Consider the following 23,409-nt stretch of genomic DNA (forward strand, 5'->3'; position numbering starts at 1 on the left):
AATGATGAGTGAAATAAGCATCTTTTCATGTGTCTCTTGGCCCTCTGGATGTCTTCTCTGGAGAAATGTCTGTGCATGTCTTTTGCCTATTTTTTAATTATTATTATTTTTTTGGTGATGTATAAATTCTTTATATATTTTGGATAGATATGTCATTTGCAAATATCTTCCCCTATTCTATAGGTTGCTTTTTAGTTTTATTGATTTTTTTTCCCTTCACTGGGCAGAAACTGTTTATTTTGATGTAGTCCCTAAGTTTATTTTGGCTTTTGTTTCCCATGCCTCAGGAGAAATACCTAGAAAAATTTGCTACAGCCTGTGTGAGAGAAATTACTGCCTGTGTTCTCTTCTAGAATTTTAATGGTTTCAGGTCTCATGTTTAGGTCTTTAATCCATTTTGAGTTTGTGTTTGTGTTTGGTATAAGAAAATGGTCTGGTTTCATTCTTTTCTCAGTAGCTGCCCAACACCAGTTTTTCCTAAAACTCTTTGTTGAAGAGAGGTCATTTTTCTGTTGCATATTCTTGCCTCCTTTGTCAAAGATTAATTGACCATACAAGTGTGGGTTTATTTCTCGGCTCTCCATTCTGGTCCATTGATTTATTTGTCTGTTTTTGTGCTGGTACAATACTGTTTTGATTACTACAGTTTTGTGGTATATCTTGAAGTCTGGGATTGTGATACCTCCAGTTTTGTTCTTTTTCAATATTACTTTGGAAATTTGGGGTTTTTTTTTGTGGCTTCATACAAATTTTAGGATTATTTCTTTTAGTTCCATGAAAAATGATGTTGGTATTTTGATAAGGATTGCATTAAATCTGTAGATTGTTTTGGGTAGTATGGATACTTTAACAGTATTTGTTCTCCCAATCCATGAGCATGGAATATGTTTCCATTTGTTTGTGCCATCTTAAATTTCTTTCATCAGTGTTTTATAGTTTTCAGAGTACAGGTCTTTATGTGCTTGGTTAAGTTTATTCCTAGGTATTGATATGATTGTGAATAGGATTGTTTTCTTAATTTCCTTTCCTGCTACTTTATTATAGTGTATAGAAATGCAACAGATTTCTATATGTTGATTTTATATCCTACAACTTCATTGAATTCATTTGTCAGTTCTAGTAGTTTTTTTGTGGAGTCTTTGGGTTTTCTACACATAGTCTCATTTCATCTGCAAATAGTGAATGTTTAATTTCTTCCTTTCCAATTTGGATGCCTTTTATTTCTTTTTCTCATCTGATGGCTTTTCGCTGGGACTTACAGCACAATGTTGAATAAAAGTGGTGAGAGTGGACATCCTTGTCTTGTTCCTGACCTGAGGGGAAAATCTGTTTTTCCCCCAGTAAGTGTGATGTCAGCTGTGAGTTTTTCATAAATGGCCTTTATTATATTGAGGTATGGTTCCTCTATATCTACTTTGTTGAAGGTATTCTTTTTATCATGAATAGCTTTCATACTTTGCCAAATACTTTTTCTGCATCTTTGAACATAGGATTTTTATCCTTTTTCTTGTTGATGTGATTATCACATTGATTTTGTAAATATTAAACCACCCTTGCATCTCAGGCGTGAATCCCACTTGATCATGAAGAAGGATTATTTATTTATTTATTTTACTATGAAATTTATTGTCAAATTGGTTTCCATACAACACCCAGTGCTCATCCCAACAGGTGCCCTCCTCAATACCCATCACCCACCCTGTCTTCCCTCCTACCCCCCATCAACCCTCAGATTGTTCTCAGTTTTTAAGAGTCTCTTATGGTTTGGCTCCTTCCCTCTCTAAATTTTTTTTCCTTCCCCTCCCCCATGGTCTTCTGTTAAGTTTCTCAGGATCCACATGAAAACATATGGTATCTGTCTTTCTCTGTATGGTTTATATACACAATGAAATACTACGTGGCAATGAGAAAGAATGAAATATGGCCTTTTGTAGCAATGTGGATGGAACTGGAGAGTGTTATGCTAAGTGAAATAAGTGAAGAAGGATTTTTTAAAAGCATTGTTGTGTCGGTTTTGTTGAGAATTGTTGCATCTATGTTCATTGGAGATATTGGCCTGTAGTTTTTTTGTTTTTTTTTTTTTTTGTGGTGTCTTTATCTGTTGTTTGGTATCAGGATAATTCTGGCCACATAGAATGAATTTGAAAGATTTCCTTCCATCCTCCTCGTCCTCCTCCTCCTCCTTCTTCTTCTTTTCTTTTTTCTTTCTTTCTTTTTTTTTGGAATAATTTTAGAAGAATAGGTATTAACTCTTCTTTAAATGTTTGGTAGGCTTCACCTGTGGGGCCATCTGACCTGGATTTTTGTTTGGGAATTGTTTTCTTTTTTGTTTGTTTTTTGGTGTTTGTTTGTTTGTTTAGTATTATTACAGATTTATTTGCAATGCTGATAACTGGTCTGTTCAAATTTTCTATTTCTTTCTGATTCCAGTTTGGGAGGTTATATGGTTCTAGGAATTTATCCATTTCTTCTAGGTTGTCCAATTTGTTGGCATATAATTTTTTATAATATTCTTTTATAATTTTACTCCTTTGTATTTCTCTTGCGTTAGTTATTTTTTTTCTTTCCTGTCTTCCTTCCTTGCTTTTCTTTCTTTTCTTTCTTTCCTTTTTTTCTTTCTTTCTATGAGCCTGGTTAAAGACCTATCAATTTTGTTGACCTTTTGAAAAACAGGTTTTGATTTCATCTGTTCTTTTTGTTTTTTTGGTTTTTTTTTTTTTTTTTTTTTTTTACTTTATATTTTGTTTATTTCTCCTCTGTATTATTTCCTTTTTCTACTGGTTTGGGGTTTTGTTTGTTTGTTTTTTTCCTCTCTCTTTCTCTCTAAGTCTTTTAGGTGTATGACTAGGTTGTTTGAGTTTTTTTGTTCCTTGAGGTAAGCCTATCTTGCTATAATCTTCCCTCTTAGAAAAGCTTTTGCTGCATACCAAAGATTTTTGGCTATTATGGTTCCATTTCCATTTGTCTCCATGTATTTTTTTTATTTCCTCTTTGATTTCTTGGCTGGCCCACTCCTTGTTTGGTAGCATGTTATTTAACCTCTTTAATTTGTGTTTTCAGATTTTTTCTTGTGCTTGATTTCCAGTTTCATAGTACTGTGGTCTGAAAAGATGCATGATATGTCCTCAGTCTCTTTGAATTTGTTGAGACTTGTTCTGTGGCCTTACATGTGATCTAGTCTAGAAAATGTTCCATGTGTACTTGAGAAGAATATGTATTCTCCTGTTTTAGGATGGAATGTCCTGAATGAATATATCTGTTAGATCTATCTAGTCCAAAGTGTCATTCAAAGCCCCTGCTTTATTGTTGTTTTCTTGTCTGGATGATCTATCCATTAGTTAAGTGGGGTGTTAATCTCCCTTACTATTATTGTATTACTATTCTTTTATGTCTGTTAATAGGTGCTTTATGTATTTGGGTGCTTTCGTGTTGGGTGCATGAATATTTAAAATTGTTGTATTTTCTTATTGGATTGCTCCCTTTATCATTAGGTAGTATTCTTTTTTGTCTCTTGTTGTAGTATTCAGTTTGAAGTCTATTTTGTCTGGTAAAAGTAATTTTACCCTAGCTTTCTTTTCACTTCCATTTGCATGTCAAATGTTTTTCCATTCCTTCACTTTCAACCTGTGTGTGTCTTTAGGTTTAAAATGAGTCTCTTGCAGGTAGCAGATCAATGGTTCTTACATGTTTATCCATTCTGTCACCCTGGTTTTTTGATTAGAGCATTTAGTCTATTTACATACATAAGTGTGTACTTATTGCCATTTTGTTATTTTATGGTTGCTTTTGTAGTACTTCTTTGTTCCTTTCTTCTCTTGTTCTCTTTGTTCATGGATTCATGGCTTTCTTTAGTGATTTGGATCCCTTTCTCTTTATTTTTGGCATATCTGTCACAGGTTTTTGATTTGTGATTACCTTTAGATTTACATATAACATCTTATGCATATAGCATTCTATATTAAGTTGATGGTCATTTATGTTTGGACCCAATCTTAAAGCACTACATTTTTATCCCTCTGCCACCCACATTTTAGGTACATAGTTTCATACTTTCATTTTGTGAAGTCCTTGATGGATTTTTACTGATATACTTAATTTTAGTCCTTTTGTGCAACCTACTTTTCTTACTCTTGTCTGTTGCTTATCGATAACCTTTCCACTCATAGAATCCTCTTTAATGTTTCTTGTAAGGCTGGTCATTAATTACTTTCAAGTTTTGTTCGGGAAACTCCATTTCTCCTATTCTGAATGATACTTTGGCTGAATAAAGTATTCTTGGTTGCAGGTTTTTTTTGTTTTTGTTTTTTTTCTTTCAGCACTTTGAATATATATCATTTCACTCCCTTCTGGTCTGTCAAGTTTCTGCTCAAATATCAGCTAATAGCTTTATGGGGTTTCACTTGTATGTAACTGCTTTCTTTCTCTTGCTGCCTTGAAAATTATTTTCATCACTACTTTTTGCCATGTTAATTAATATGTGTTTTGGTGTGGACCTGCTTGGGTTGATTTTGTTGGGCCCTCTCTGTGCCTCTTGGGTCTAGATTTGTTTCCTTCCCCAGAGTTGGAAAGTGTTTAGCTATTATTTCTTTAAATAAATTTTCTGCCCCTTTTTACTCTTGTCTCCTTCTGGGATCCTTGTAATGTGAACATTATTATGCTTAATGGTATCATTGAAGTCCCTTAATCTATTCTCTTTATTATTCTTTTCTCTCTCTTTTGTTCAGCTAGATCGCTTTCCACTACTTTGTCCTCCAGGTCACTGATCCATTCTTCTGTTTCCTCTAATCTATTCCCTATAATGTATTTTAAATTTAAGTTATTGAGTTATTCATCTCTGATTGGTTCTTTTTGTTTTCTCTTTGTTGACAGTCTCAACAAGATCCTCCACTGTTTTCTCAAGTCCAGTTACTATCTTTATTACCATTACTTTAAATTCTCCAATAGGCATATTATTTACCTCCTTTTTTGTTTAGCTCTCTAGCTGTGATTTTTGTCCTGGTCTTTCATTTGGGACATATTCCTCTGTCTCCTCATTTTGTCTAACTTTGTATCCATGTGTTAGGAAAGTCAACTATAGCTCTTGCTCTTAAAAGAGGTGGCCTCATGAAGAGGAGGTTCTATAGAGCCATGCAGTGTAATGTCCCCTTTTCACCAAAACCTGACACTTCAAGGGAGTCTCCTCTGTGTTTTGTGCCCTCCTGTTGTGGCTGAGACATACTTGCCTTCAGTTCAGTCATCTGCAATGGCTCTCCTTGCCTGTTTGGGCAAGATTTGGCCCCTGTGTTGCTAATGGGCCACCTTGGGACTGCCTTTGGCTTCAGTTGGGTCACACTAAGCATTTCCCAAGAGCTGTGATCACAGGGAACTGCAGGGCTCTCTTCCTGTGTTGTCCCCTGGGAAGCTTTCTTTGGTGAGTAGGGCCTGAAGTCAAACCATATTTCTCCCCCCTGCCCATTTTTGAGGTCACAGTCAAATTGGTATATGTGGTTATCTTCTTCTCTACCCAGGGCAGGTGTCAGTTTGGAGTGCTGGAACACAGCCAGATATGTGGCACTGCTTTGGATGGACTTCTAAGTGTGTGTTGGCTTGAGCAGGTCCACAGGAGAATGTGGGGGCAGGGTCACTTTTAACAAGCTAGGTGGAAAGTGTTCACACTGTGTAGGTACCTGCAGGTGTCTGTGTGTCTAGGCTGGGGATAAGGGAAGGATGGTACTTGCCAGCACCTTTTTACTTACAGAAGTCTCCCAATGGTCCCTGTTCTTTCTGCACATGTTCTGAAATTAGTAAATAAATCTCCTTCCTGTATACCTCAGGTTTTTTTTCAAATTGCTGCTTTTATGTTATAACTCAGTGGGATTGTTTGTTATCCTGTCTCTTAAGGGCAGAGACTCGATTTCCTATTGCCCTCCTGCTCTCCCAAAGCCAAACCTGCTGCTTTTTAAGATTGCAGGTGTTAAGCCCCACTGAGTGTAAGAACTTGCTAAGTTAAGCCCCTCTGTTTTTCAAAGCCAAATGTTATGGGGATTCATTTTCCCCCATGCCTGGGATGCCTGGTGTGGGACGTGCTCCTTTCTCTTCTCTGTGCCTGTGGTGTACCTCCTTCCTGCAGACAGTCTCACAGATCAGTTTGGTTCCCAACTGTATCTCTGCCCTTCCTGCCTTTTTTGATGTAGCCTCTTTTCTACACTTAGCTGTGAGGAGTCTGTTGTGTCAGTCTTCAGGTTATTTTCTGGATTATTTACACTGAGTGGGTGTTATCTAGGTGTATCCAAGGGATAAGGTGAGCTTAGTATCCTGCTATTCTGCCATTGTCCCCAAATATCCTAGAAGTTTTATGGGTTTATACCTCACAAAGTTGGTCCTTAATCCATTTCGAGTTTATTTTTATGTGTGGTATAAGAAAGTGGTCCAGTTTCATTTTTCTGCATGTCTGTCCAGTTTTTCCAGAGGCATTTATTGAAGAGACTATCTTTTCTTCATTACATATTCTTGCTCCTGTGTCATAGATTAATTGACCATATAAGGATGGGTTTATTTCTAGGCTCACTAGTCTGTTCTATTGACCTATATACCTATTTTTGTACCAGTACCATACTGTTTTGATTACTCTAGCTTTGTACTATAACTTGAAATCTGGGATTGTGATACCTTCAGCTTTGTTCTTCTTCTTCAAGATTGCTTTGGGTATTTGGGGTCTTTTGTGGTTCCATACGTGTTTTAGGGTTATTCTAGTTCTGTGAAAAATGCTGTTGCTATTCACTGAATACTTTTTAAGGAAAGAATGGGAGACAAAAATAAGGTGGCTTTTTGATTACTCTTAAAAGTTATTATTGATTATATATATCATACATATTTAAACCTCGTAACAACAGTGTATGGTAGGTTTTATCATCTTCATCTCACAGGTAAGGAAACTGAAACTCAAAGAGATTAAGTAATGTTCCCACATCTACACACCTGGTACACTTCAGAGTGAAGATTTGACACTAGGCCCATTAGACTTCAGCCCGAAGCTCGTGCTCTTCCCACTCTGCCATGCCAACTCAGCAGGACTGGGAAGGTTCTATGGCAAGTTTCCAGGACCCCAGGGTCCTGAGGGAATAGAGTAATTCACTTTTCACTTTTAAAACATAATGTTAACACGTCTTTCAAAACTGATTTGCCTTTCTTCCTAAGGCTCAGTTGGAATTGCCAATATAATAGACTACCTGAGACAGACAACTTGTCAAAATTCTGAAGATGGTGGACTTGAGGAGTTATGGAACATGCTTGATCCTGAAAAGAGAGACCTGCATGTGGATCTGGAAACTTTTCATACCATCATGAAAGAATGGATGGCTTGCTGTAGAAACAAATGGTAATCATAGTCCGAGCAGGATGTGTATTCAGGTTCTGTTTTTTTTTTTTTTTCAACGTTTATTTTTTATTTTTGGGACAGAGAGAGACAGAGCATGAACGGGGGAGGGGCAGAGAGAGAGGGAGACACAGAATCGGAAACAGGCTCCAGGCTCTGAGCCATCAGCCCAGAGCCCGACGCGGGGCTCGAACTCACAGACCGCAAGATCGTGACCTGGCTGAAGTCGGACGCTTAACCGACTGCGCCACCCAGGCGCCCCTCAGGTTCTGTTTTAACAACTGATTACAATTAATGCTAATCTGTTTTTTTGTGTGTGTGTGTGTTGATGGAAATACTATAATCCGGTGCCCCTCACCCTTTAGCATGCACTGGAATCATCTAAACTGTTTATTATACCTGATTATTGCCCCCTAACGGTGATTCAGCAAGTCTGGGGAGAAGCCTGATAATTTGTATTTCTAACATGTTTTCAAGTGATAATGATGCTGATGAGTGTGCACATGGGGATGATGAGCACACTTTGAGAATGTATTATATGAATTATATTAATTCTAATAGCATTCATTTACTACGATTAGGGCAGCACGTATTATTATGTTCTCACAAAGAATTGAGCTGACATAGAAGTCAAGCAAATTATTGATAATGACCAGCAAATCTCCAAATGCATTTAAACTCAGAATAAATGCCCTGTAGAGGTCAGTGGGGATAATTAGGAAGTGAATATAATTTGGAAGCCTAGGATACAGGGAAGCTAAAGGGAAAAGGGGGGAAAAAAAAAAGTAGTGGGATTGAAAAACAAAAAGGATGAATAGCACCCATGATAACAGCGCCCCTAGTGGAACCTGGAGAAGTGTTACGTTCTTTCATAGGAAGCTTGATTTCTGTGGCTTTTAATCAGCCACCAATCTCTAGCTGTCAGCTCATATACAGTAGGAATTTGCTTAAAGAACCGTTCAAGCCCAATATCTGACAAAACTTTTTAATGTAGCTTAGGAAAAGATGATTGAAATGTTGTTTGCCAAAAATGAGTCAATCATGAAAGCAAGATACATCTATAAAAATATCTAGTTTTACTTGTAATCAAAGAAATGCAAATAAAGACAATATACCAGTTTTCCTCATCAGTGTGCCAAAGTGTTAAAAAAAATAACCCTATCCCATGTTGTCAAGGCAGGTGGAGAAATAAGCACTGTCCAGTACCTTGTTGGTAGTGGTGCAAGTTGGTACAGTTTTTTCAAGAGCTATTTAAGAATATGTACCAAACCCTTAAAAATACGTGATGGGTTTGGGCTAGTCATACAACTTAAAGAAAAATAACCAACCATATACTGCGATAGGTGTGTTTATGATAGCGATAAATACAAGCAACTTAAAAACTTTTAAATAGAGGGTCAGACTAATAAATAATTCCATACACTAGAATTTTAGTCACTCAAAATTATAATTAGATACTTAACAAGAATTATATTCACATACATTCATTTCCAATAATAGACCATAAATACATATATGTAGTATAAACCCATATTTATCAAGAAAAAAATATGCATAGGGACGCCTGGGTGGTTTAGTTGGTTAAGGGTCTGACTCTTGATTTCAGCTCAGGTCATGGTTGCATGGTTGGTGGGTTTGAGCCCCACATCAAGCTCTGCACAGACAGCGCGGAGCCTGCTTGGCTCTCTCTGCCCCTTTCCCACTTGCTCACTATCTCTCAAATAAACATTTAGAAAAAAGAAAGAAAAAGAAAAAATATGCATAAAAAATGTTGGGAAAGATATATTCCAAAATGATTATCTTTCCATGATGGTTTCAACTTTTTGTTCTCATGCATTTTCTCATTTTCCTAAAATATTTAAGTTTATAATAAAAATATTAACCCATTATAAAATGGTGTGAAGGCAAAAGAAAGAAACCCTAATTTTTAGGACAGAAGTAAAGAAAACAATATGGAAGATATAAACACAAAATATAAGAAAAGAAACTCAAAGGGTGATGAGTGTGTAGCTAGAAATAGTAACATGGTGCATGTATGATTCTGATAGATATCTCATATTGAAACACAATGAGATGTAAGTACAAATACAGAGACTTTTGTGGCTGTTCCAGAGAGGTATTCTAAGGATATGGCACTTAGATTAAGTAAAACTTAAATCATAGTATAGAGACTCTTAAAAAGGAAATGGTTGAAATTTTAATATGTTTATTTTGAGGGTTAGAACTAGAGTTTGGGTACTTGACAGCAGTCTATAGAGCGCTTCCCCCAACTTTCAGGAGTAAATGCTCAAAGTACAATTTGTTCAGGTTCTACCTGGTTTTCTAAGAGAAAAGAAAAATGATAGCCTCATAAATATGTCCTAAGTATTGGTTGTTTATGCCTTTTCCTTCCCAACTGTTTAATCCCACAGTATTCCCATCTCTGTAAGTGTCCACTTACTACTCCAAACTATATTGACTTCCTAACCCATTGAGACCTCACATCCCTAGTCATAGCTGCCGCACATCATCACCTGCCTACTTCTGCATGCTCATTTTCTTTTTTGTGTTAGATTAAAAGTTTATGGGAGACAGAGGTAATGCCTAAGGTTTGTTTTCTATTACTCTATCTCAGCACAATGTTGAGCTCCAAATAGTTGCTAAGTGAAAAAAGGTAGTTTTAAATTCAGAAAGAAATACTTGAATAGAAAAGTACAGAGCATATCTGAAAAATTAGCTAAGGTTTGGGCTGGCAGGGAATCCTAGCTCATTGCTTTGTTTTGTTTTGTTTGCAGGAAAGGAATGAGTACTGGATCAAGTGGCAGGATTGATGATTTTGTTTTTGAACAGGACAGCATCAAATCAAGCAGAGCAAGTATGTATGTGTTTCTTCCGTTTTTTTCTGCCTCTTTCTTGTGGTTTGGAGAAATGGATTTTTCATAAAACACTCTTGTATGTGTTTCAGTTAAGATGACCACAGATAAAACAGAATCTACGTCATGGAGCTTCGAGGCTTTGGGTGGAGATGTGTCTAAAGGAGTCTTGTAAGCATTCTTATTTGTGATGCTTTCACAAGTGCCTCAACTTTTCTGACTTATTTTTCTCATTTATTTCATAGATCTACATATTTTACTTATGATAAAGCCACGTGTGTGTGTGTGTGTGTGTGTGTGTGTGTGTGTGTGATAGAGCTAACAAATCTTTTTGTAGACTCTTTTTAACTATTCTATCCCAATTGCATTAGAATAAATTTCACCAGGAACGCAATTTATATAAGACTAGTATTATATAAATTAACATTTTAACATTTTATCACTAATAAAACCCTTCTCCTTCATTAACTTCATGTGTTTTCCATGGAAAACAAGTTCCATTTGAGGTAGAGTTATGACATTGACATTACACTCTTTGGGGGATTGTTTTTAAAGCACCTCTTTAATAGATACTTCTAGATATGAAGGAGAAAAGCTGTTTTCTGCTAAATGTGTGTGTTTTAGATATCAAGGAGAGGCAATTCTGTTTCTCCCTTATTTTATCCTTAACACTTTACGTTTGCCCATGCTAAAAGGTATAGTAGGAAACACGTACCCAAGCTGTGCTAAGCACTGGCATCAGATGGCAAAGAGGAAGAGAAGGCCTGGGACTCCATGAAACATGTGGCCTAGACTCTCAAAGGGTCCATTATCTAATGCTGAGGCAAGGGTGACACAAACACGAACAAGCTGTAGGAAATTTTAGGAAAGGTGAATACTAAGTTGTGAGCTACAGGCTAGTTTCCTAGTTAAAGGCCTGTTAAAACTTGTCAGGATCCCTTGACTGAAAGAGTAACAATGTGTTGATTTATTTCAGAATCTCTCCTAACCAAGCCAGAAATAGGAAACTTTATTGTAGGCAGAGATAAATGTTAGGCGTGAAGTAGAAAAAGAATAAACAAAAGCTGTGACATCCAACTTCATAACTGGCAGATGCTGAATATTTGACAATTCTGGAAAAATCTTTGCTGCTGTAACAAATGCTTGAATACGTATTTATTCTATAAATGGACTGCACTTATTTATAAGGATGGAAAAGGGGAAAGTAGAAAATCGCACAGTGATACATACTGTATTTGGATTGGAAGGGATTGGAGATGTTGAAGATTATTCTCATTCATTCTTTCCCCTGCAGAGAGGTGTCTCATTTGATTACCTATGCAGCAGACCTACATTTTAACAGGCAGAAATTGGAGGAAGAAAATAATAAGTTAAAACTGGCATTAGAAACCTTGGAAGAAGCTAACTGCCAGTTATCAGAAGAGTGTACTGAATTGCGCCTTCAGATAAAAAGGTGAACCATAGAGAGGGGTACGGTGCTCTGGGAGCTTTCCATCCTTTTTTTCCTTTTTTTAAAAAAATCTATTTTTAAAATTGGGTTATAATTCACACAGCATAAAATGTACCCTTTTAAGGTGTACAATTCAGTGGTTTTAAAAGAAATTATTTTTGGGGCGCCTGGGTGGCTCGGTCAGTTAAGCGTCCGACTTCGGCTCAGGTCATGATCTCACAGTCCATGAGTTCGAGCCCCACGTCGGGCTCTGTGCTGACAGCTCAGAGCCTGGAGCCTGTTTCAGATTCTGTGTCTCCCTCTCTCTCTGCCCCTCCCCTGTTCATGCTCTCTCTCTGTCTCAAAAATAAATAAACATTAAAAAAAATTTTTTTAATAAAAAATAAAAAAAATAAATAAAAAAGAAATTATTTTTGATGTTTATTTATTTTTGAGAGAGACAGACCATGAGCAGGTGAGGGGCAGAGAGAGGGAGACACAGAATCTGAAGCAGGCTCCAGGCTCTGAGCTGTCAGCACAGAGCCCAACGTGGGGCTCAAACCCAGGAACAGTGAGATCATGACCTAAGCCAAAGTTGGATGCTTAACCTACTGAGCCACCCAGGTGCCCCAAAGAAAGCTCATACCTTTTAGCAGTCACTCCCCATTTCCCTTTCCCTCAATCCCCGGCAACCACTAATCTACTTTCTGTCTCTATGGATTTACCTGTTCTGGATATTTTGCATAAATGGAATCATACCGTATGTGACCTTTGTGTCTGGTTTCTTTCACTTAGCATAATGTTGTCACAGTTCCATGTTGTAGCATGGAGCTTCATTCCTTTTTATGGCTGAATATTCCATTGTATGGGTGTATACATTTTGTTCATCCATTCATCAGATAATGGACATTTAGAGTGTTTCCACTTTTTGGCTATTACAAATGCTGCTGCTATGAACTTGTCTATATAAGTTTTTGTGTGGATATATGCTTTTAGTTCTCTTGGGTATATCCCTAGAAGTGAAATTGCTGTGTAGTGACTTGTACTTAACATTTTGAAGAACTGCCAAACTGATTTCCAGAGCAGCTGTACTATTTTAGATTTTTGCCAGCAATGTTTGTCAGTTCATTTCTAGCAATGATATTTTTTTTTTAATTTTTTTTTTCCCACGTTTTTATTTATTTTTGGGACAGAGAGAGACAGAGCATGAACGGGGGAGGGGCAGAGAGAGAGGGAGACACAGAATCGGAAACAGGCTCCAGGCTCTGAGCCATCAGCCCAGAGCCCGACGCGGGGCTCGAACTCACGGACCGCGAGATCGTGACCTGGCTGAAGTCGGACGCTTAACCGACTGCGCCACCCAGGCGCCCCTAGCAATGATATTTTTTATGTCATTTAAGGCAGTGTTGTCTATATAAGGCCAATATGCCTATTGACCAAGTGTGGATCTCTCCAAAGTATTTTGTGGTTCAGTTGAACTCTTACTCTATGCAAATTCCCATGGTAAGTATAGTAGATCCTTCAGTGACACAGATTTGATCTGCATGGGTCCACTTACACATGGATTTTCTTCAGCAAATAGGGTACAGTACTATCAATGTATTTTTCTTCCTTATGATTTTATTAAGGATTTATTTTCTCTAGCTTACTTTATTTGGAGAACATGGTATCTAATATATATCACATAGAAAATATGTGTTAATTGACTATGTTATTGGCAAGGCTTCTGGTCAACAGTAGGCTATTGGCTGTTAAGTTTTGGGGGGAGTCAGAAATTGTACACAGATTTTTAATGAAGGTCGACACACCTAACCCCCATGTTGTTCAAGGGTCAACTCTATTATGAGAGATTCATTAGTGAGTCAGATTTAAAATGTGCTTTCAGGGTATCTGATAAAGTTGATGGATGATAAGAAAATTCATGACTTTAGCTTAAGATAAAAAGGAATAAAGAACCTAGAAGACATACCACATGGTATCAAGCACTGGGGAAATGCGTTGCAAGGAGATGCTTGAACTTCAGGAAGAAAAGCAACAATTTTCTCAAAAGTTCTGCATTTACAGATGTTTAGGTGCTAAAATTTTGAACAGAAGAGTTCTAAATTAACTTGAAAAGACAGTAGAATATCCTGACCATGGATTCTTTCCCTCATAATTTTTGACTAGCCAGTCTAGCCTCAAAGCCAATCTATAAAGTAAATAAAAAGAAATGATTACTTTAAGCTTTCTCCATTCCACAATGGGTTTATTTATTACATATCTGAGATAAAATAATTCAAAGTTTCTCTTAAAAATCTATGCCTTGGATGAATGTGCCAGGGAGAATATTTGGTTGTAAGCACTAGAAGCTGACTGTAGTTAGCATAAGCAGTGAAGAAATGTACTAGAAAGGAATTGAATGACTCACAGAATGGACAGAAAGCCTAGAGAATCTGGATGGGCAGCCAGAATGCTTAGTGTCCACAAAATTAAGCCCTTTGTATCCTCTTCCTTCCCCTGATCCTTCAGAAAGGGCTCTGCTTCCTTTCATTGCGTGGTTGTCCCATCATTTGCCTCCTATATTAACTGTGTGTGGGTGGGAGGAACCCTGTGTTACTCATCCTGGTCACCCTAGTGCTCAGTAGAATGTCTGCCATAGAACAACTCTGTCATTTGTCCACAGGTCTGCCAGCCAGAAACCTTTTTCTCCTGTCTTTCTCTGCCTTCACTTCTAAATCAAATAGCAAGTCCTGTTAATTTTACCTCCTTTATATTCCTCAAGTAGGTTTACATCTTTCTTTTCCTATATCTACTACTTAGTTCAACTCAACATCATCTTTTACCTGGATCACTACAGCAACCTCCTGATTGGTCTCCCTACATTTCTAAAACTAGTGCCACACAGGCAGGAATGCTCTTTCTAAATGCCAGTCTGCCACATCATGCCCTTGCTTTAAATACTTCCATGGATCCCTGTCACCTTTAAGATGTAATCCAATTGGCAGAACCCTTCTTGAGGGGGCCTCTGTTGCCTTATCTCTATTCCCACTTTCTACTCTAGGCTCTAACGACATCTAATTGCTTGAAGTCCCTCAATGGGCTTCTGTTTGTTCTCTCCCTCTCCCCGCCCCCCCAATCCCCATTATTTGAGCTGTCTGCCATTTACACAGTGTCTACAGAACTTGGATTCACTCCAATCTTGGTTCATATCACACTGTGTTATAATGACGATTTCTGTTTACACTTCTAGTCTATAAACTCCAGGAGGGTAGAGTTCTCATATTTGGATTCACTTTGGGTTCTTTAGTGCTTAGCATAACGCCTGGCACAGAGTTGCAGCTCCATGAACATTTGTTGAATGATCAACGTAATTCCTTAGTAAGGAAGAAAAATGTACCTCCTATGAGACCCTGCTCAGAAAACAGTTTATAATCCAGTGGGAGTACAAATAGGCAATTCCATGCTATGGATTACCATAATTCATTTAATAGATTTCTTTTTGTTGGAAATTTAGGTTGTTTCCAATGCTTTGGTATTGTAAACAATGCTATAATAAACTTCTAAAGGAAAATGGATAGACACTATATAGACAACTATAGTTGTCCTCTCCTTCATTAGTTTGTAACTGCTACAAGGGCAAGGACCATGTCCCTTGTTCACCATCATAGGCCTTCTTGCAGGGTAGAGCACATGGAACATGGTATTATTCAATAAATATGTATAGAATTACATTAAATAATATTACATCTTAGTAGAAGGAAAGAACCATGTGATTCAGCCAGTGATGAATTTCAAAGGGAGACTCCAAATCTTTATCTTCAAGAATGTTTGTTTCCTTCTATCTCTCTTCCCCCACCAAAGCTCCCCACAAAATCTCTTTCTTTTCAAAGGGCTGTGAAAGATCATGGGTATATTTTTACTATTGTTGGTATCTGGTTTAAGCCTTTAGTGGTTTTCAACTTGGGTCCAAAAATAGTCCTTGGCTTTACTTTGTATCTTTGACAGTTATATTTGAGGTTTTGCTCATTGCCTTCCTCCCCACCCCCACCCCCACAGTGCCCACCAGGCTAATATGAGAACGAATCTGTTAAAAGAAGAACTGGAGGAACTGAAAATTAGTATGAATGCTTCAGAAGAGCAGAAGACCATGATTGTAGCTCAGAACAAACAATTAGTAAGTCATCCAAGTACTTTGAAATTGGCATGTAGTTTACATAACTGATAGCCAAGAGGGTTTATTTGGAGGCAAAACTCAGAAGTCAGTAGGCTGATAAATGAATTGGTAATACCTTAGAAAAGTAAAGGCAATTTAAATAAAAATTTGGAAGAAAAAAAAGAAAAGTAAAGGCAAATAGGATAGACTGTTTTTCTTTTCAACCAAGATTAAAATTCTTTACAAATTACTCAATCCTATCCACAATGGTTTGTGAAGGCCTACATCTCTGGAATGCCTCCAGAAGTTGATAGGTGAATTTGTAAATAACTAATGCTAAAAACCACTTGAATTTTCTTAAAAAAAAATTCTCTATCAAATTTTCAGCTTTTTCTCAAGAAAGGTTTTCAAAAAATTCATTATCCCCATACTTCTACTTAGATAACTAAGTACTTATGAATTTAGTAATCTAAGAAGCCCCATAAATCAGTCCTTACACTAAATAAACACAGGCTTATAATTTTTAGAGCAAAACATTATTTAGACAAAGCTTTATCTCAACTGCCAAAAAAAAGTAGTTGTTTTTATTGAGAATGTTAAACCATTTTGGTAATAATCTTTAGAGCTTTAGTAATAATCTTCAAAATCCTTCTATATGCCAGCAGTATTCTACCATTGCTAATGATGGTGGGATCAGCTATAAGTCATTCAGACTAATTCATTTTTAGATGTATTAGCCATTAGGACAGTTGGACTCCAGGCCTGTGTCACTGCCACAACCAACACAGCTTAGCTTAGCTCAGCTCTTGCCTCAATAGCAAAATGTGAGGACTAGACTCATTGTCAGGTGACTCTGAACATCTCTGTGGATGCAGTACAGGAAAGACTCAATTTCGGACCACACAGGAACTTCTATGTTGAGGAAATGTTGAGAAATGGTCAAGTAGCCACTCTTGGGAGTCAGACTGCTGGCATACAAGTCCTGCCTCTGACAGCTGTGTAACTTTAGGCAAACCATGTAACCTCTTTAACCTTTAGTGTCCTCACAAGTAAAAGTAAGATAATACTACTACCTGCCCTAGCTGGGAGGGCTAAATAAGTTAATACATGAAAAGAATCAATGTCCTCTTTCCTCCTAGGACTCAATATTGTTAGCTGCTACCGTTAAAAGTGCTGAGCCCTAGACACACAATCCTAACCTTGTGCAATTTATAGTGTTTTACAATTTCAAAAGAATTTTTACTACTTTATTTAGTTGGTTGCCATAGAAATTCTGTGAAGTAAAAGCAGAAGGTGCTATTCTTCAGGTAAAAAAATTAATAGTTATAGGTAAAGTCCAGAGATGTTTTGATTATATGAAGTCAATAAGTGTAGAGCTACTACTTAACTCAGGTCTTCAGATTCCAATTATGTGGTGTGTGTGTTCTTTCATTCTTGTACAAATGACATCTTAACCTGAGATGTTTCTGCTTTTATTTTTATATTACATAGGTAATACCTGTTCACTCTATAAAATGAGGAAATGCATATTAACAAAGAAAAAATAAAACCCCACAAAAATCCTTACCTTATCCACAAGATTTCCTATTAATGTTTTGGCATATATCTTGTCCTAGAATATTTTTTTTCTTGTGGTTCTGAATTTGGGGCTCTTAATGATTAAATGGCTTTTGATATTTGTATGTTCTGGTAATACTGAATCTGAGAATATCAACAACTTCAAGTAGAAAGCTAGAACTTTCGTGATTTCAGGGTGCCATTTTAAATAGATGAATTCACACTACCTGTCATAAGTGGATGGCAGGAAAGTAGCAGGGGAAGAAGCTATGTTATTCCTTTTTTGGTTTTCCTCTTTCCTTCCCTGTCAGTTAGACTGAGTCAAGGAGAAAAGTGACTTACAAATTCCAAGAAACTTGAAGCCAAAGGCTTAGCTCCATATTGAAAGTATTTTCAGACTAGGCTTGTGATATGTCACTACCGTATTTAAAGTTAATAAAGAGAAAGAATGTCAGTAGCCTTAGAGGTAAATGTATGTGGTGTTTCCATAAACTTCTAAATATTTTTTAATTACTTTCTCTTAATGAATCAGGAGACAGAAAACCGGGCTCTGATTCTTAAGATTCGGATTCTCCAAGAAGAGGTGAGGTATGCTGAATTTGTTAAACACAGGCACAGATAAACATCTGGAAATCATACAAGCATGAGTTCTGACCCTGGATTAAATAGAAATTATCTGAATATTTAGGATTCTGTGAACCAAAGATCAGTTTTTGTTGTTGTTGTTGTTGTTGTCAAATGGCAAGTGAGGAAGAATGGATAGGACTTTCATGTCTGTAATAGAAGTACATTATTACCTTTATAATTATCCGTGGAAGAAATGGTGTTTTAGAAATTCAAATTTAAGATGAAATGAAATTAACCCATATAAAAAGTATACAAATCAATTGGGGCGCCTGGGTGGCGCAGTCGGTTAAGCGTCCGACTTCAGCCAGGTCACGATCTCGCGGTCCGTGAGTTCGAGCCCCGCGTCAGGCTCTGGGCTGATGGCTCAGAGCCTGGAGCCTGTTTCCGGTTCTGTGTCTCCCTCTCTCTCTGCCCCTCCCCCGTTCATGCTCTGTCTCTCTCTGTCCCAAAAATAAATAAACGTTGAAAAAAAAAATTTTAAAAAAAAGTATACAAATCAAGAAGGAAAATGTAGACATTATCTAATAATTTCCCATTATTTTTCTACTGAACTAGGTGGCAAAAGTCTTGAGTCTAAGATTCAGGCATTAGGTCTGAAAGTCTGACTTTGGAAAAGCCATCTATCTTTTTTGGGTTAATAATACCTATTCCCTACAGTTATTTTGGAGATTGAGATAATGTATGTGAAGCTATTTGGTGAATCATAATGTACTTCATATATGTTAGGAAATATTAGTAAAATCTCTAAAAAAATAATTCTGTGAAATAAGTTTTCTAAGCAACAGAATTAAAGCATTGAAACAGGTACCAAAGCTACTAGTAAGTTACTATTTTGGAGGAGAATTCTCTATAAGTACCTCTTGAATGTCAATTTATATATAGTTTTTATTTGGGCTTTTTGTAAGTTTATCAGGAATATTTACTAAGCTGTGATGAACAGTCTGTGATGGAGAGTTATTCCAAATATGGGCCAACTGGACATTAAAGCAATTTTATAGTGGATTGGAAAGGAACGATTAAATGTCAAGAAACCCAACATTAGATTTAGGCATGGTTTAGCTACAAGGCCAGGTTTTCATGAAGCCTGTGCTTTACAATTAAGTTCCCAGTGAAAGACATTTTTCTCCTTGTATTTAAGATGTTTGACTAACATCAAAAAATTGTACAGAACTGAATTTAGAACTGAGATAGAAGGAGGAAGTTTTGGAACCCTTCAACATGAAACAGCATTGCAAATACTGATTTGCATTAGAAAAGGCATATACTAGATTCATTACTAGATTCCTTAGGTGGTAAAAATCTGATACATTGTGAAGACTAACAGCGCAATGGTTTGGTAGTTAGTTCCATTCACTCCATTCATTCATTCATTCATTCATTCACCAACACATATTCATTGGGAGACTTCCATGTGCTAGGCACTATTCTAGGTGTTGAGGATATTCGCTTAAGCAGAATAGTCCATGTGGAACTAGCATGCTAGGTGGTGATTAGTGCCATGGAGGAAAGAAAAGCAGAAAACAAAATTGTGGGACAGTGCAATTTAAACTAGAGTAGTTAGAAAAAGTAGCTCTATGAAGTTAATCACTTAATAAAAATGCAAGGTTTATCAGGAGAGAGCATTCCAGGCAGAGGAAACCATAAGCTCTAAGTCTTTAGGCTTAGTCTGCCTGCTCTTTGTGAAGGACAGCAAGGCCAGTTTGGCTGGAGCAGACAGAAACAGCAGCAATAGGTACAGCGGAGAGCTGTGGGGAGCAAGACCCACCCACAGAGGCACATGTAGGCTTTGACAGACTCTGGTTGAGACGGGAGCCGTTGGACAGTTCTGAGCAAATGAGTAATGTGATCTGATTTCTATTTTAACAACATAACTCTGGCTGCTGGGTTTAAAATCAACTGTAGTGAGGCAAGGGAAGAAATGGGAGACCAATTAAGAGGACCTTGTAACATGGCAGGCATAAGTTTATGGAGGCTCAGACTGAAGCAGTTAGAGTGGAGGTAGAGAGAAGTGTTAGATCAACAAATACTTTATAAAACATCCAAGGATATTTATCATATGTTCTGGTGATATGGAAGCTCTCTTCTGATTGTTTCCAATGTCTCACTGAGATAAAAGAAAAGACATCACCTGAGAGTCAGGAAGCTGGAGGAGGTATTGGAGTTTAAGGAGAGAAAGGATGAAGTAGGCCAGGAGTTGATAAACTTTTTGTACAGGATCTCATAGTAAATATTTTTAGTCTTGCCTGGCTAAAAGGCCTTTGTTGCCACCACTCACTTCTGCCATTGTCATATGAAAGCAACCACAGACAATGTGCAAAAAAAAAAAAAAAAAAAAAAAAGGTAGGCAGGCTACGTTCTAGTAAAACTATTTACAAACTGGGTGGTCAGCTAGAGTTGACTTGCAGGGTTGGGGTGGGAGAGTTGGTGTAGTTTGCAGATCCCTGATTTAGGCCAGTGGCCCTGCGAATGGACTGGGATTGTATGATCTGATCACCAGTAAACACTGAAGTTAAAAATTATAAATTGAATGTGTGATCTGTTGGTTCATTTGTATTTTTCTTTAACAATGTTTATCTGAAAAGGTGCTGACAGGGAGTGGGTAGCAAGCAGAAATTAAGCAAATACTAAGAAGTAAGTGGGTGAGAAGCAAAGGAATTGAGGGGAAGTGGAAGGGAGGGATTATAATGATGGACCATGGAAGAATTTAAAGCTGAGTGAAAAGGCAACTGAGTTCACAGGAAAGTGGAAGGGTAATGAGAAGGTGGTAGGATCAATGGACTGTAGACTTCAGTGGGGACTGAAGGTTTGTTGGCTCTCAAAGAAGTAATCTGGAAAGAAGTGGTGGTTAAAGAATGAGATGCTCACAATGAAAATGAGAAGGGATCAAATTTTCTGGGAATGACCGGTTTGAAGATGAAGATGTGACCAGCGAGTGCACAGCCAAGGTGGCATGGAAGATAAGAAGGGACTCTCACGAGTATCCCTAGATGGTCATGTTAATTTTTTTTAAGTCTATTTATTTATTTTGAGAGAGAGTGCACATGTGTGCATGAGTGAGGGATGGGCAGAGAGAGAGAGAGGGAGAGAGAATCCTAAGCAGGCTCCACACTGTCAGCACAGAGCCCTTTGTGGGGCTCAAACCCATGAACTGTGAGATTATGACTTGGGCCAAAAACAAGAGTCAGTCACTTAACCAACTGAGCCATCCCGGTGCCCCCTGGATGGTCATGTTAAAAGGATCATGTTATTTTTGGATAAAGTCTAAAGTTTTTTCCCTTAGTTTAAAATGAATTGTGATGTTAATGATGAAAATACCACTTCCTAAAAAAGACTTTGTGATGTTTGTTTGCTTGTTTGTTTGTTTATTTGGTCTAAATCTAAGAATATTATCTTCTTTTACCCAGAATACTAAGAACATTATGGATATCTATAAATTGGAAAAGAAGATTGAGGAATTGTCTAAAACTGAGACTGAGCACCAAGTAAGCACTTCCCAAATACTGGTAAAATATTTTCTTTTGTCAAACCAATATTACTTTATCAAGGTGTATATGACCCATTGACACAATAACCTTTGGTTATAAATTCTGAAATTTGTGTTCCTCAAAATGTCTCAATTAGAGTATATAAAACACAGTTTCTATTTTTTTTTTTTTTTTTTACGTAATGGCTTTACTGATATATAACACACATGTCATTAAATTAGCCCACTTTAAATGATATGTCAGTGGTTTTCAGTATATTCACAGAGTTGTGCAAACATCACCAAAACCAATTTTAAAACATTTTTATCATCCCCAAAGAAATTCCTTTAGCAGTCACTCCCATTCCCCACCAACCCTAAGACAACCACTTTAGAGATTTTTTTTTGTCTCTATAATACAGATTTACCTGTTCTGGACATTTCAATAAAATGGAATCATATACACCATGTGGTCTTTCATGATTGGTTTCTTTCACTGAACATGTTTTCAAGGTGCATTCATGTTATAAAATATATCAATACCTTATTTCATTTTATTACTGGATAACATTCCATTTTATGGATATACCACGTATTATTTATCCATTCATCAGGTGATGAGCATTTGGGCTGTTTCTACTTTTTGACTATTATGAACAGTGCTCCTATGAACATTTGTATATGCATTTTTGTGTCCATGTGTTTTCTCTTAAGTATACACTTAGGAGTAGAATTACAGGGTCATAGGATAACTATGACCTTTTTAGGAACTGCCAGACTCTCTTCTGGCACCATTTTATATTTCCACCAGTTATGCATGAGGGCTCAGATTTCTCCACATCCTTGCCAACACTTGTAACTATTTATATTTTTTATTATAATGGTATTTTCTAATTGAGGGGTATCTGGTTTTGTAAATCCCTCAATCATCAAAGATTTCAGCTATTATACCTTCATAATGCATAAAACAAGGGCTGGGAAAATGTATCCTTGATTGAATTAAGGGATAATAACGTACAAAAATGATTTTTTATCTAAACTGCATCTAAAAAGTCTATATTTGGTGTATATTTTGTTATGTATTCCATACATTCTTATCAGGAAACTAAAGAATATTAATAAATTTAGGAATTCATATCTACTTATTATCTCTAATAGTTTACATGAATAATATTTTTTGCTGTAGTATATGTGTGAAATGATATATTTAAATTTCATGTTTGTAGGTATGTGTCTATACATATAGATATACATATACATATATATATATATCATAGTTTAGACATTCAAATTAATTTTATTCTAGGAATGACTGTTTTTGGAAAACACAACTGTCATAAACTAGTAGAAAGAGTTAGAAGACATGGGTTCAAATCCTGTCTTCTCTACTTAAAAGCTTTATGACCTCAAGCAAGTAGTTAACCTCTTTTAAGTCTTTCTTTTCTCACCTACTAAATGGCTGTGATATTTTCTACCTAATCCCCAAGCTTGGTGGAAACTCAAATGAGAAGATTATGTGAAAATACCTAAAAGGATATCAAATATATATGATTAAGGGATGATTCTACTTCTGACTATGATGATCATTTTTCTAGGTTTTCAATTTAATCAGTATACATACTTGTCAATTATATTTAGAAGACTTTGCCAACAAACTTGCCTTTGGTTTGAATAAACCAATATATTCTAATATTCACTCTGCTAAGAGACATCTTGAACATTTTTAAACTATGTTTTTAAAAGACAGTTTTTTTCTTGCAGTCTAACTAATGAGATTTTGGCAAGTTTAGGTTATGTTGCTAGATCATCTGTGGGTTTCTACAATACTTGTTATCCAAGAGGAAGTGTCTTTTATATGTTGACATAGAATTTGTGTTCATGTTCTATCTAGACTTCCATTTTCACCAAGAAAATGAAGACTCTATTGGTCTTCTTATTATATAAAGTGTAAAATAGTGGAAAGGGCACATGACTAAAGCTGAAGATTCATATTAT

At 36.7% G+C, this 23,409-nt stretch overlaps 1 protein-coding gene across 1 annotated transcript in view; it reads left to right on the forward strand.

Moving 5' to 3' along the window:
• The window catches only part of IRAG2 (inositol 1,4,5-triphosphate receptor associated 2), a 129,323-nt gene that overhangs the window by 28,616 nt on the left and 77,298 nt on the right, over window positions 1–23,409 (forward strand). Inside the window, exons 3-9 of the mRNA XM_047066829.1 lie at window positions 7,177–7,357; window positions 10,129–10,208; window positions 10,299–10,377; window positions 11,501–11,659; window positions 15,671–15,788; window positions 17,857–17,907; window positions 21,356–21,433. Of these exons, the coding sequence (XP_046922785.1) occupies window positions 7,177–7,357; window positions 10,129–10,208; window positions 10,299–10,377; window positions 11,501–11,659; window positions 15,671–15,788; window positions 17,857–17,907; window positions 21,356–21,433 (746 nt within the window). The remainder of the gene's footprint in view (window positions 1–7,176; window positions 7,358–10,128; window positions 10,209–10,298; window positions 10,378–11,500; window positions 11,660–15,670; window positions 15,789–17,856; window positions 17,908–21,355; window positions 21,434–23,409) is intronic.

The sequence above is a fragment of the Lynx rufus genome, unplaced genomic scaffold (assembly GCF_022079265.1).
Source record: "Lynx rufus isolate CCGP_SWC_20201006 ecotype Redwood Valley unplaced genomic scaffold, mLynRuf1.p SCAF_7, whole genome shotgun sequence".
In the NCBI taxonomy this organism is placed as follows: domain Eukaryota; kingdom Metazoa; phylum Chordata; class Mammalia; order Carnivora; family Felidae; genus Lynx; species Lynx rufus.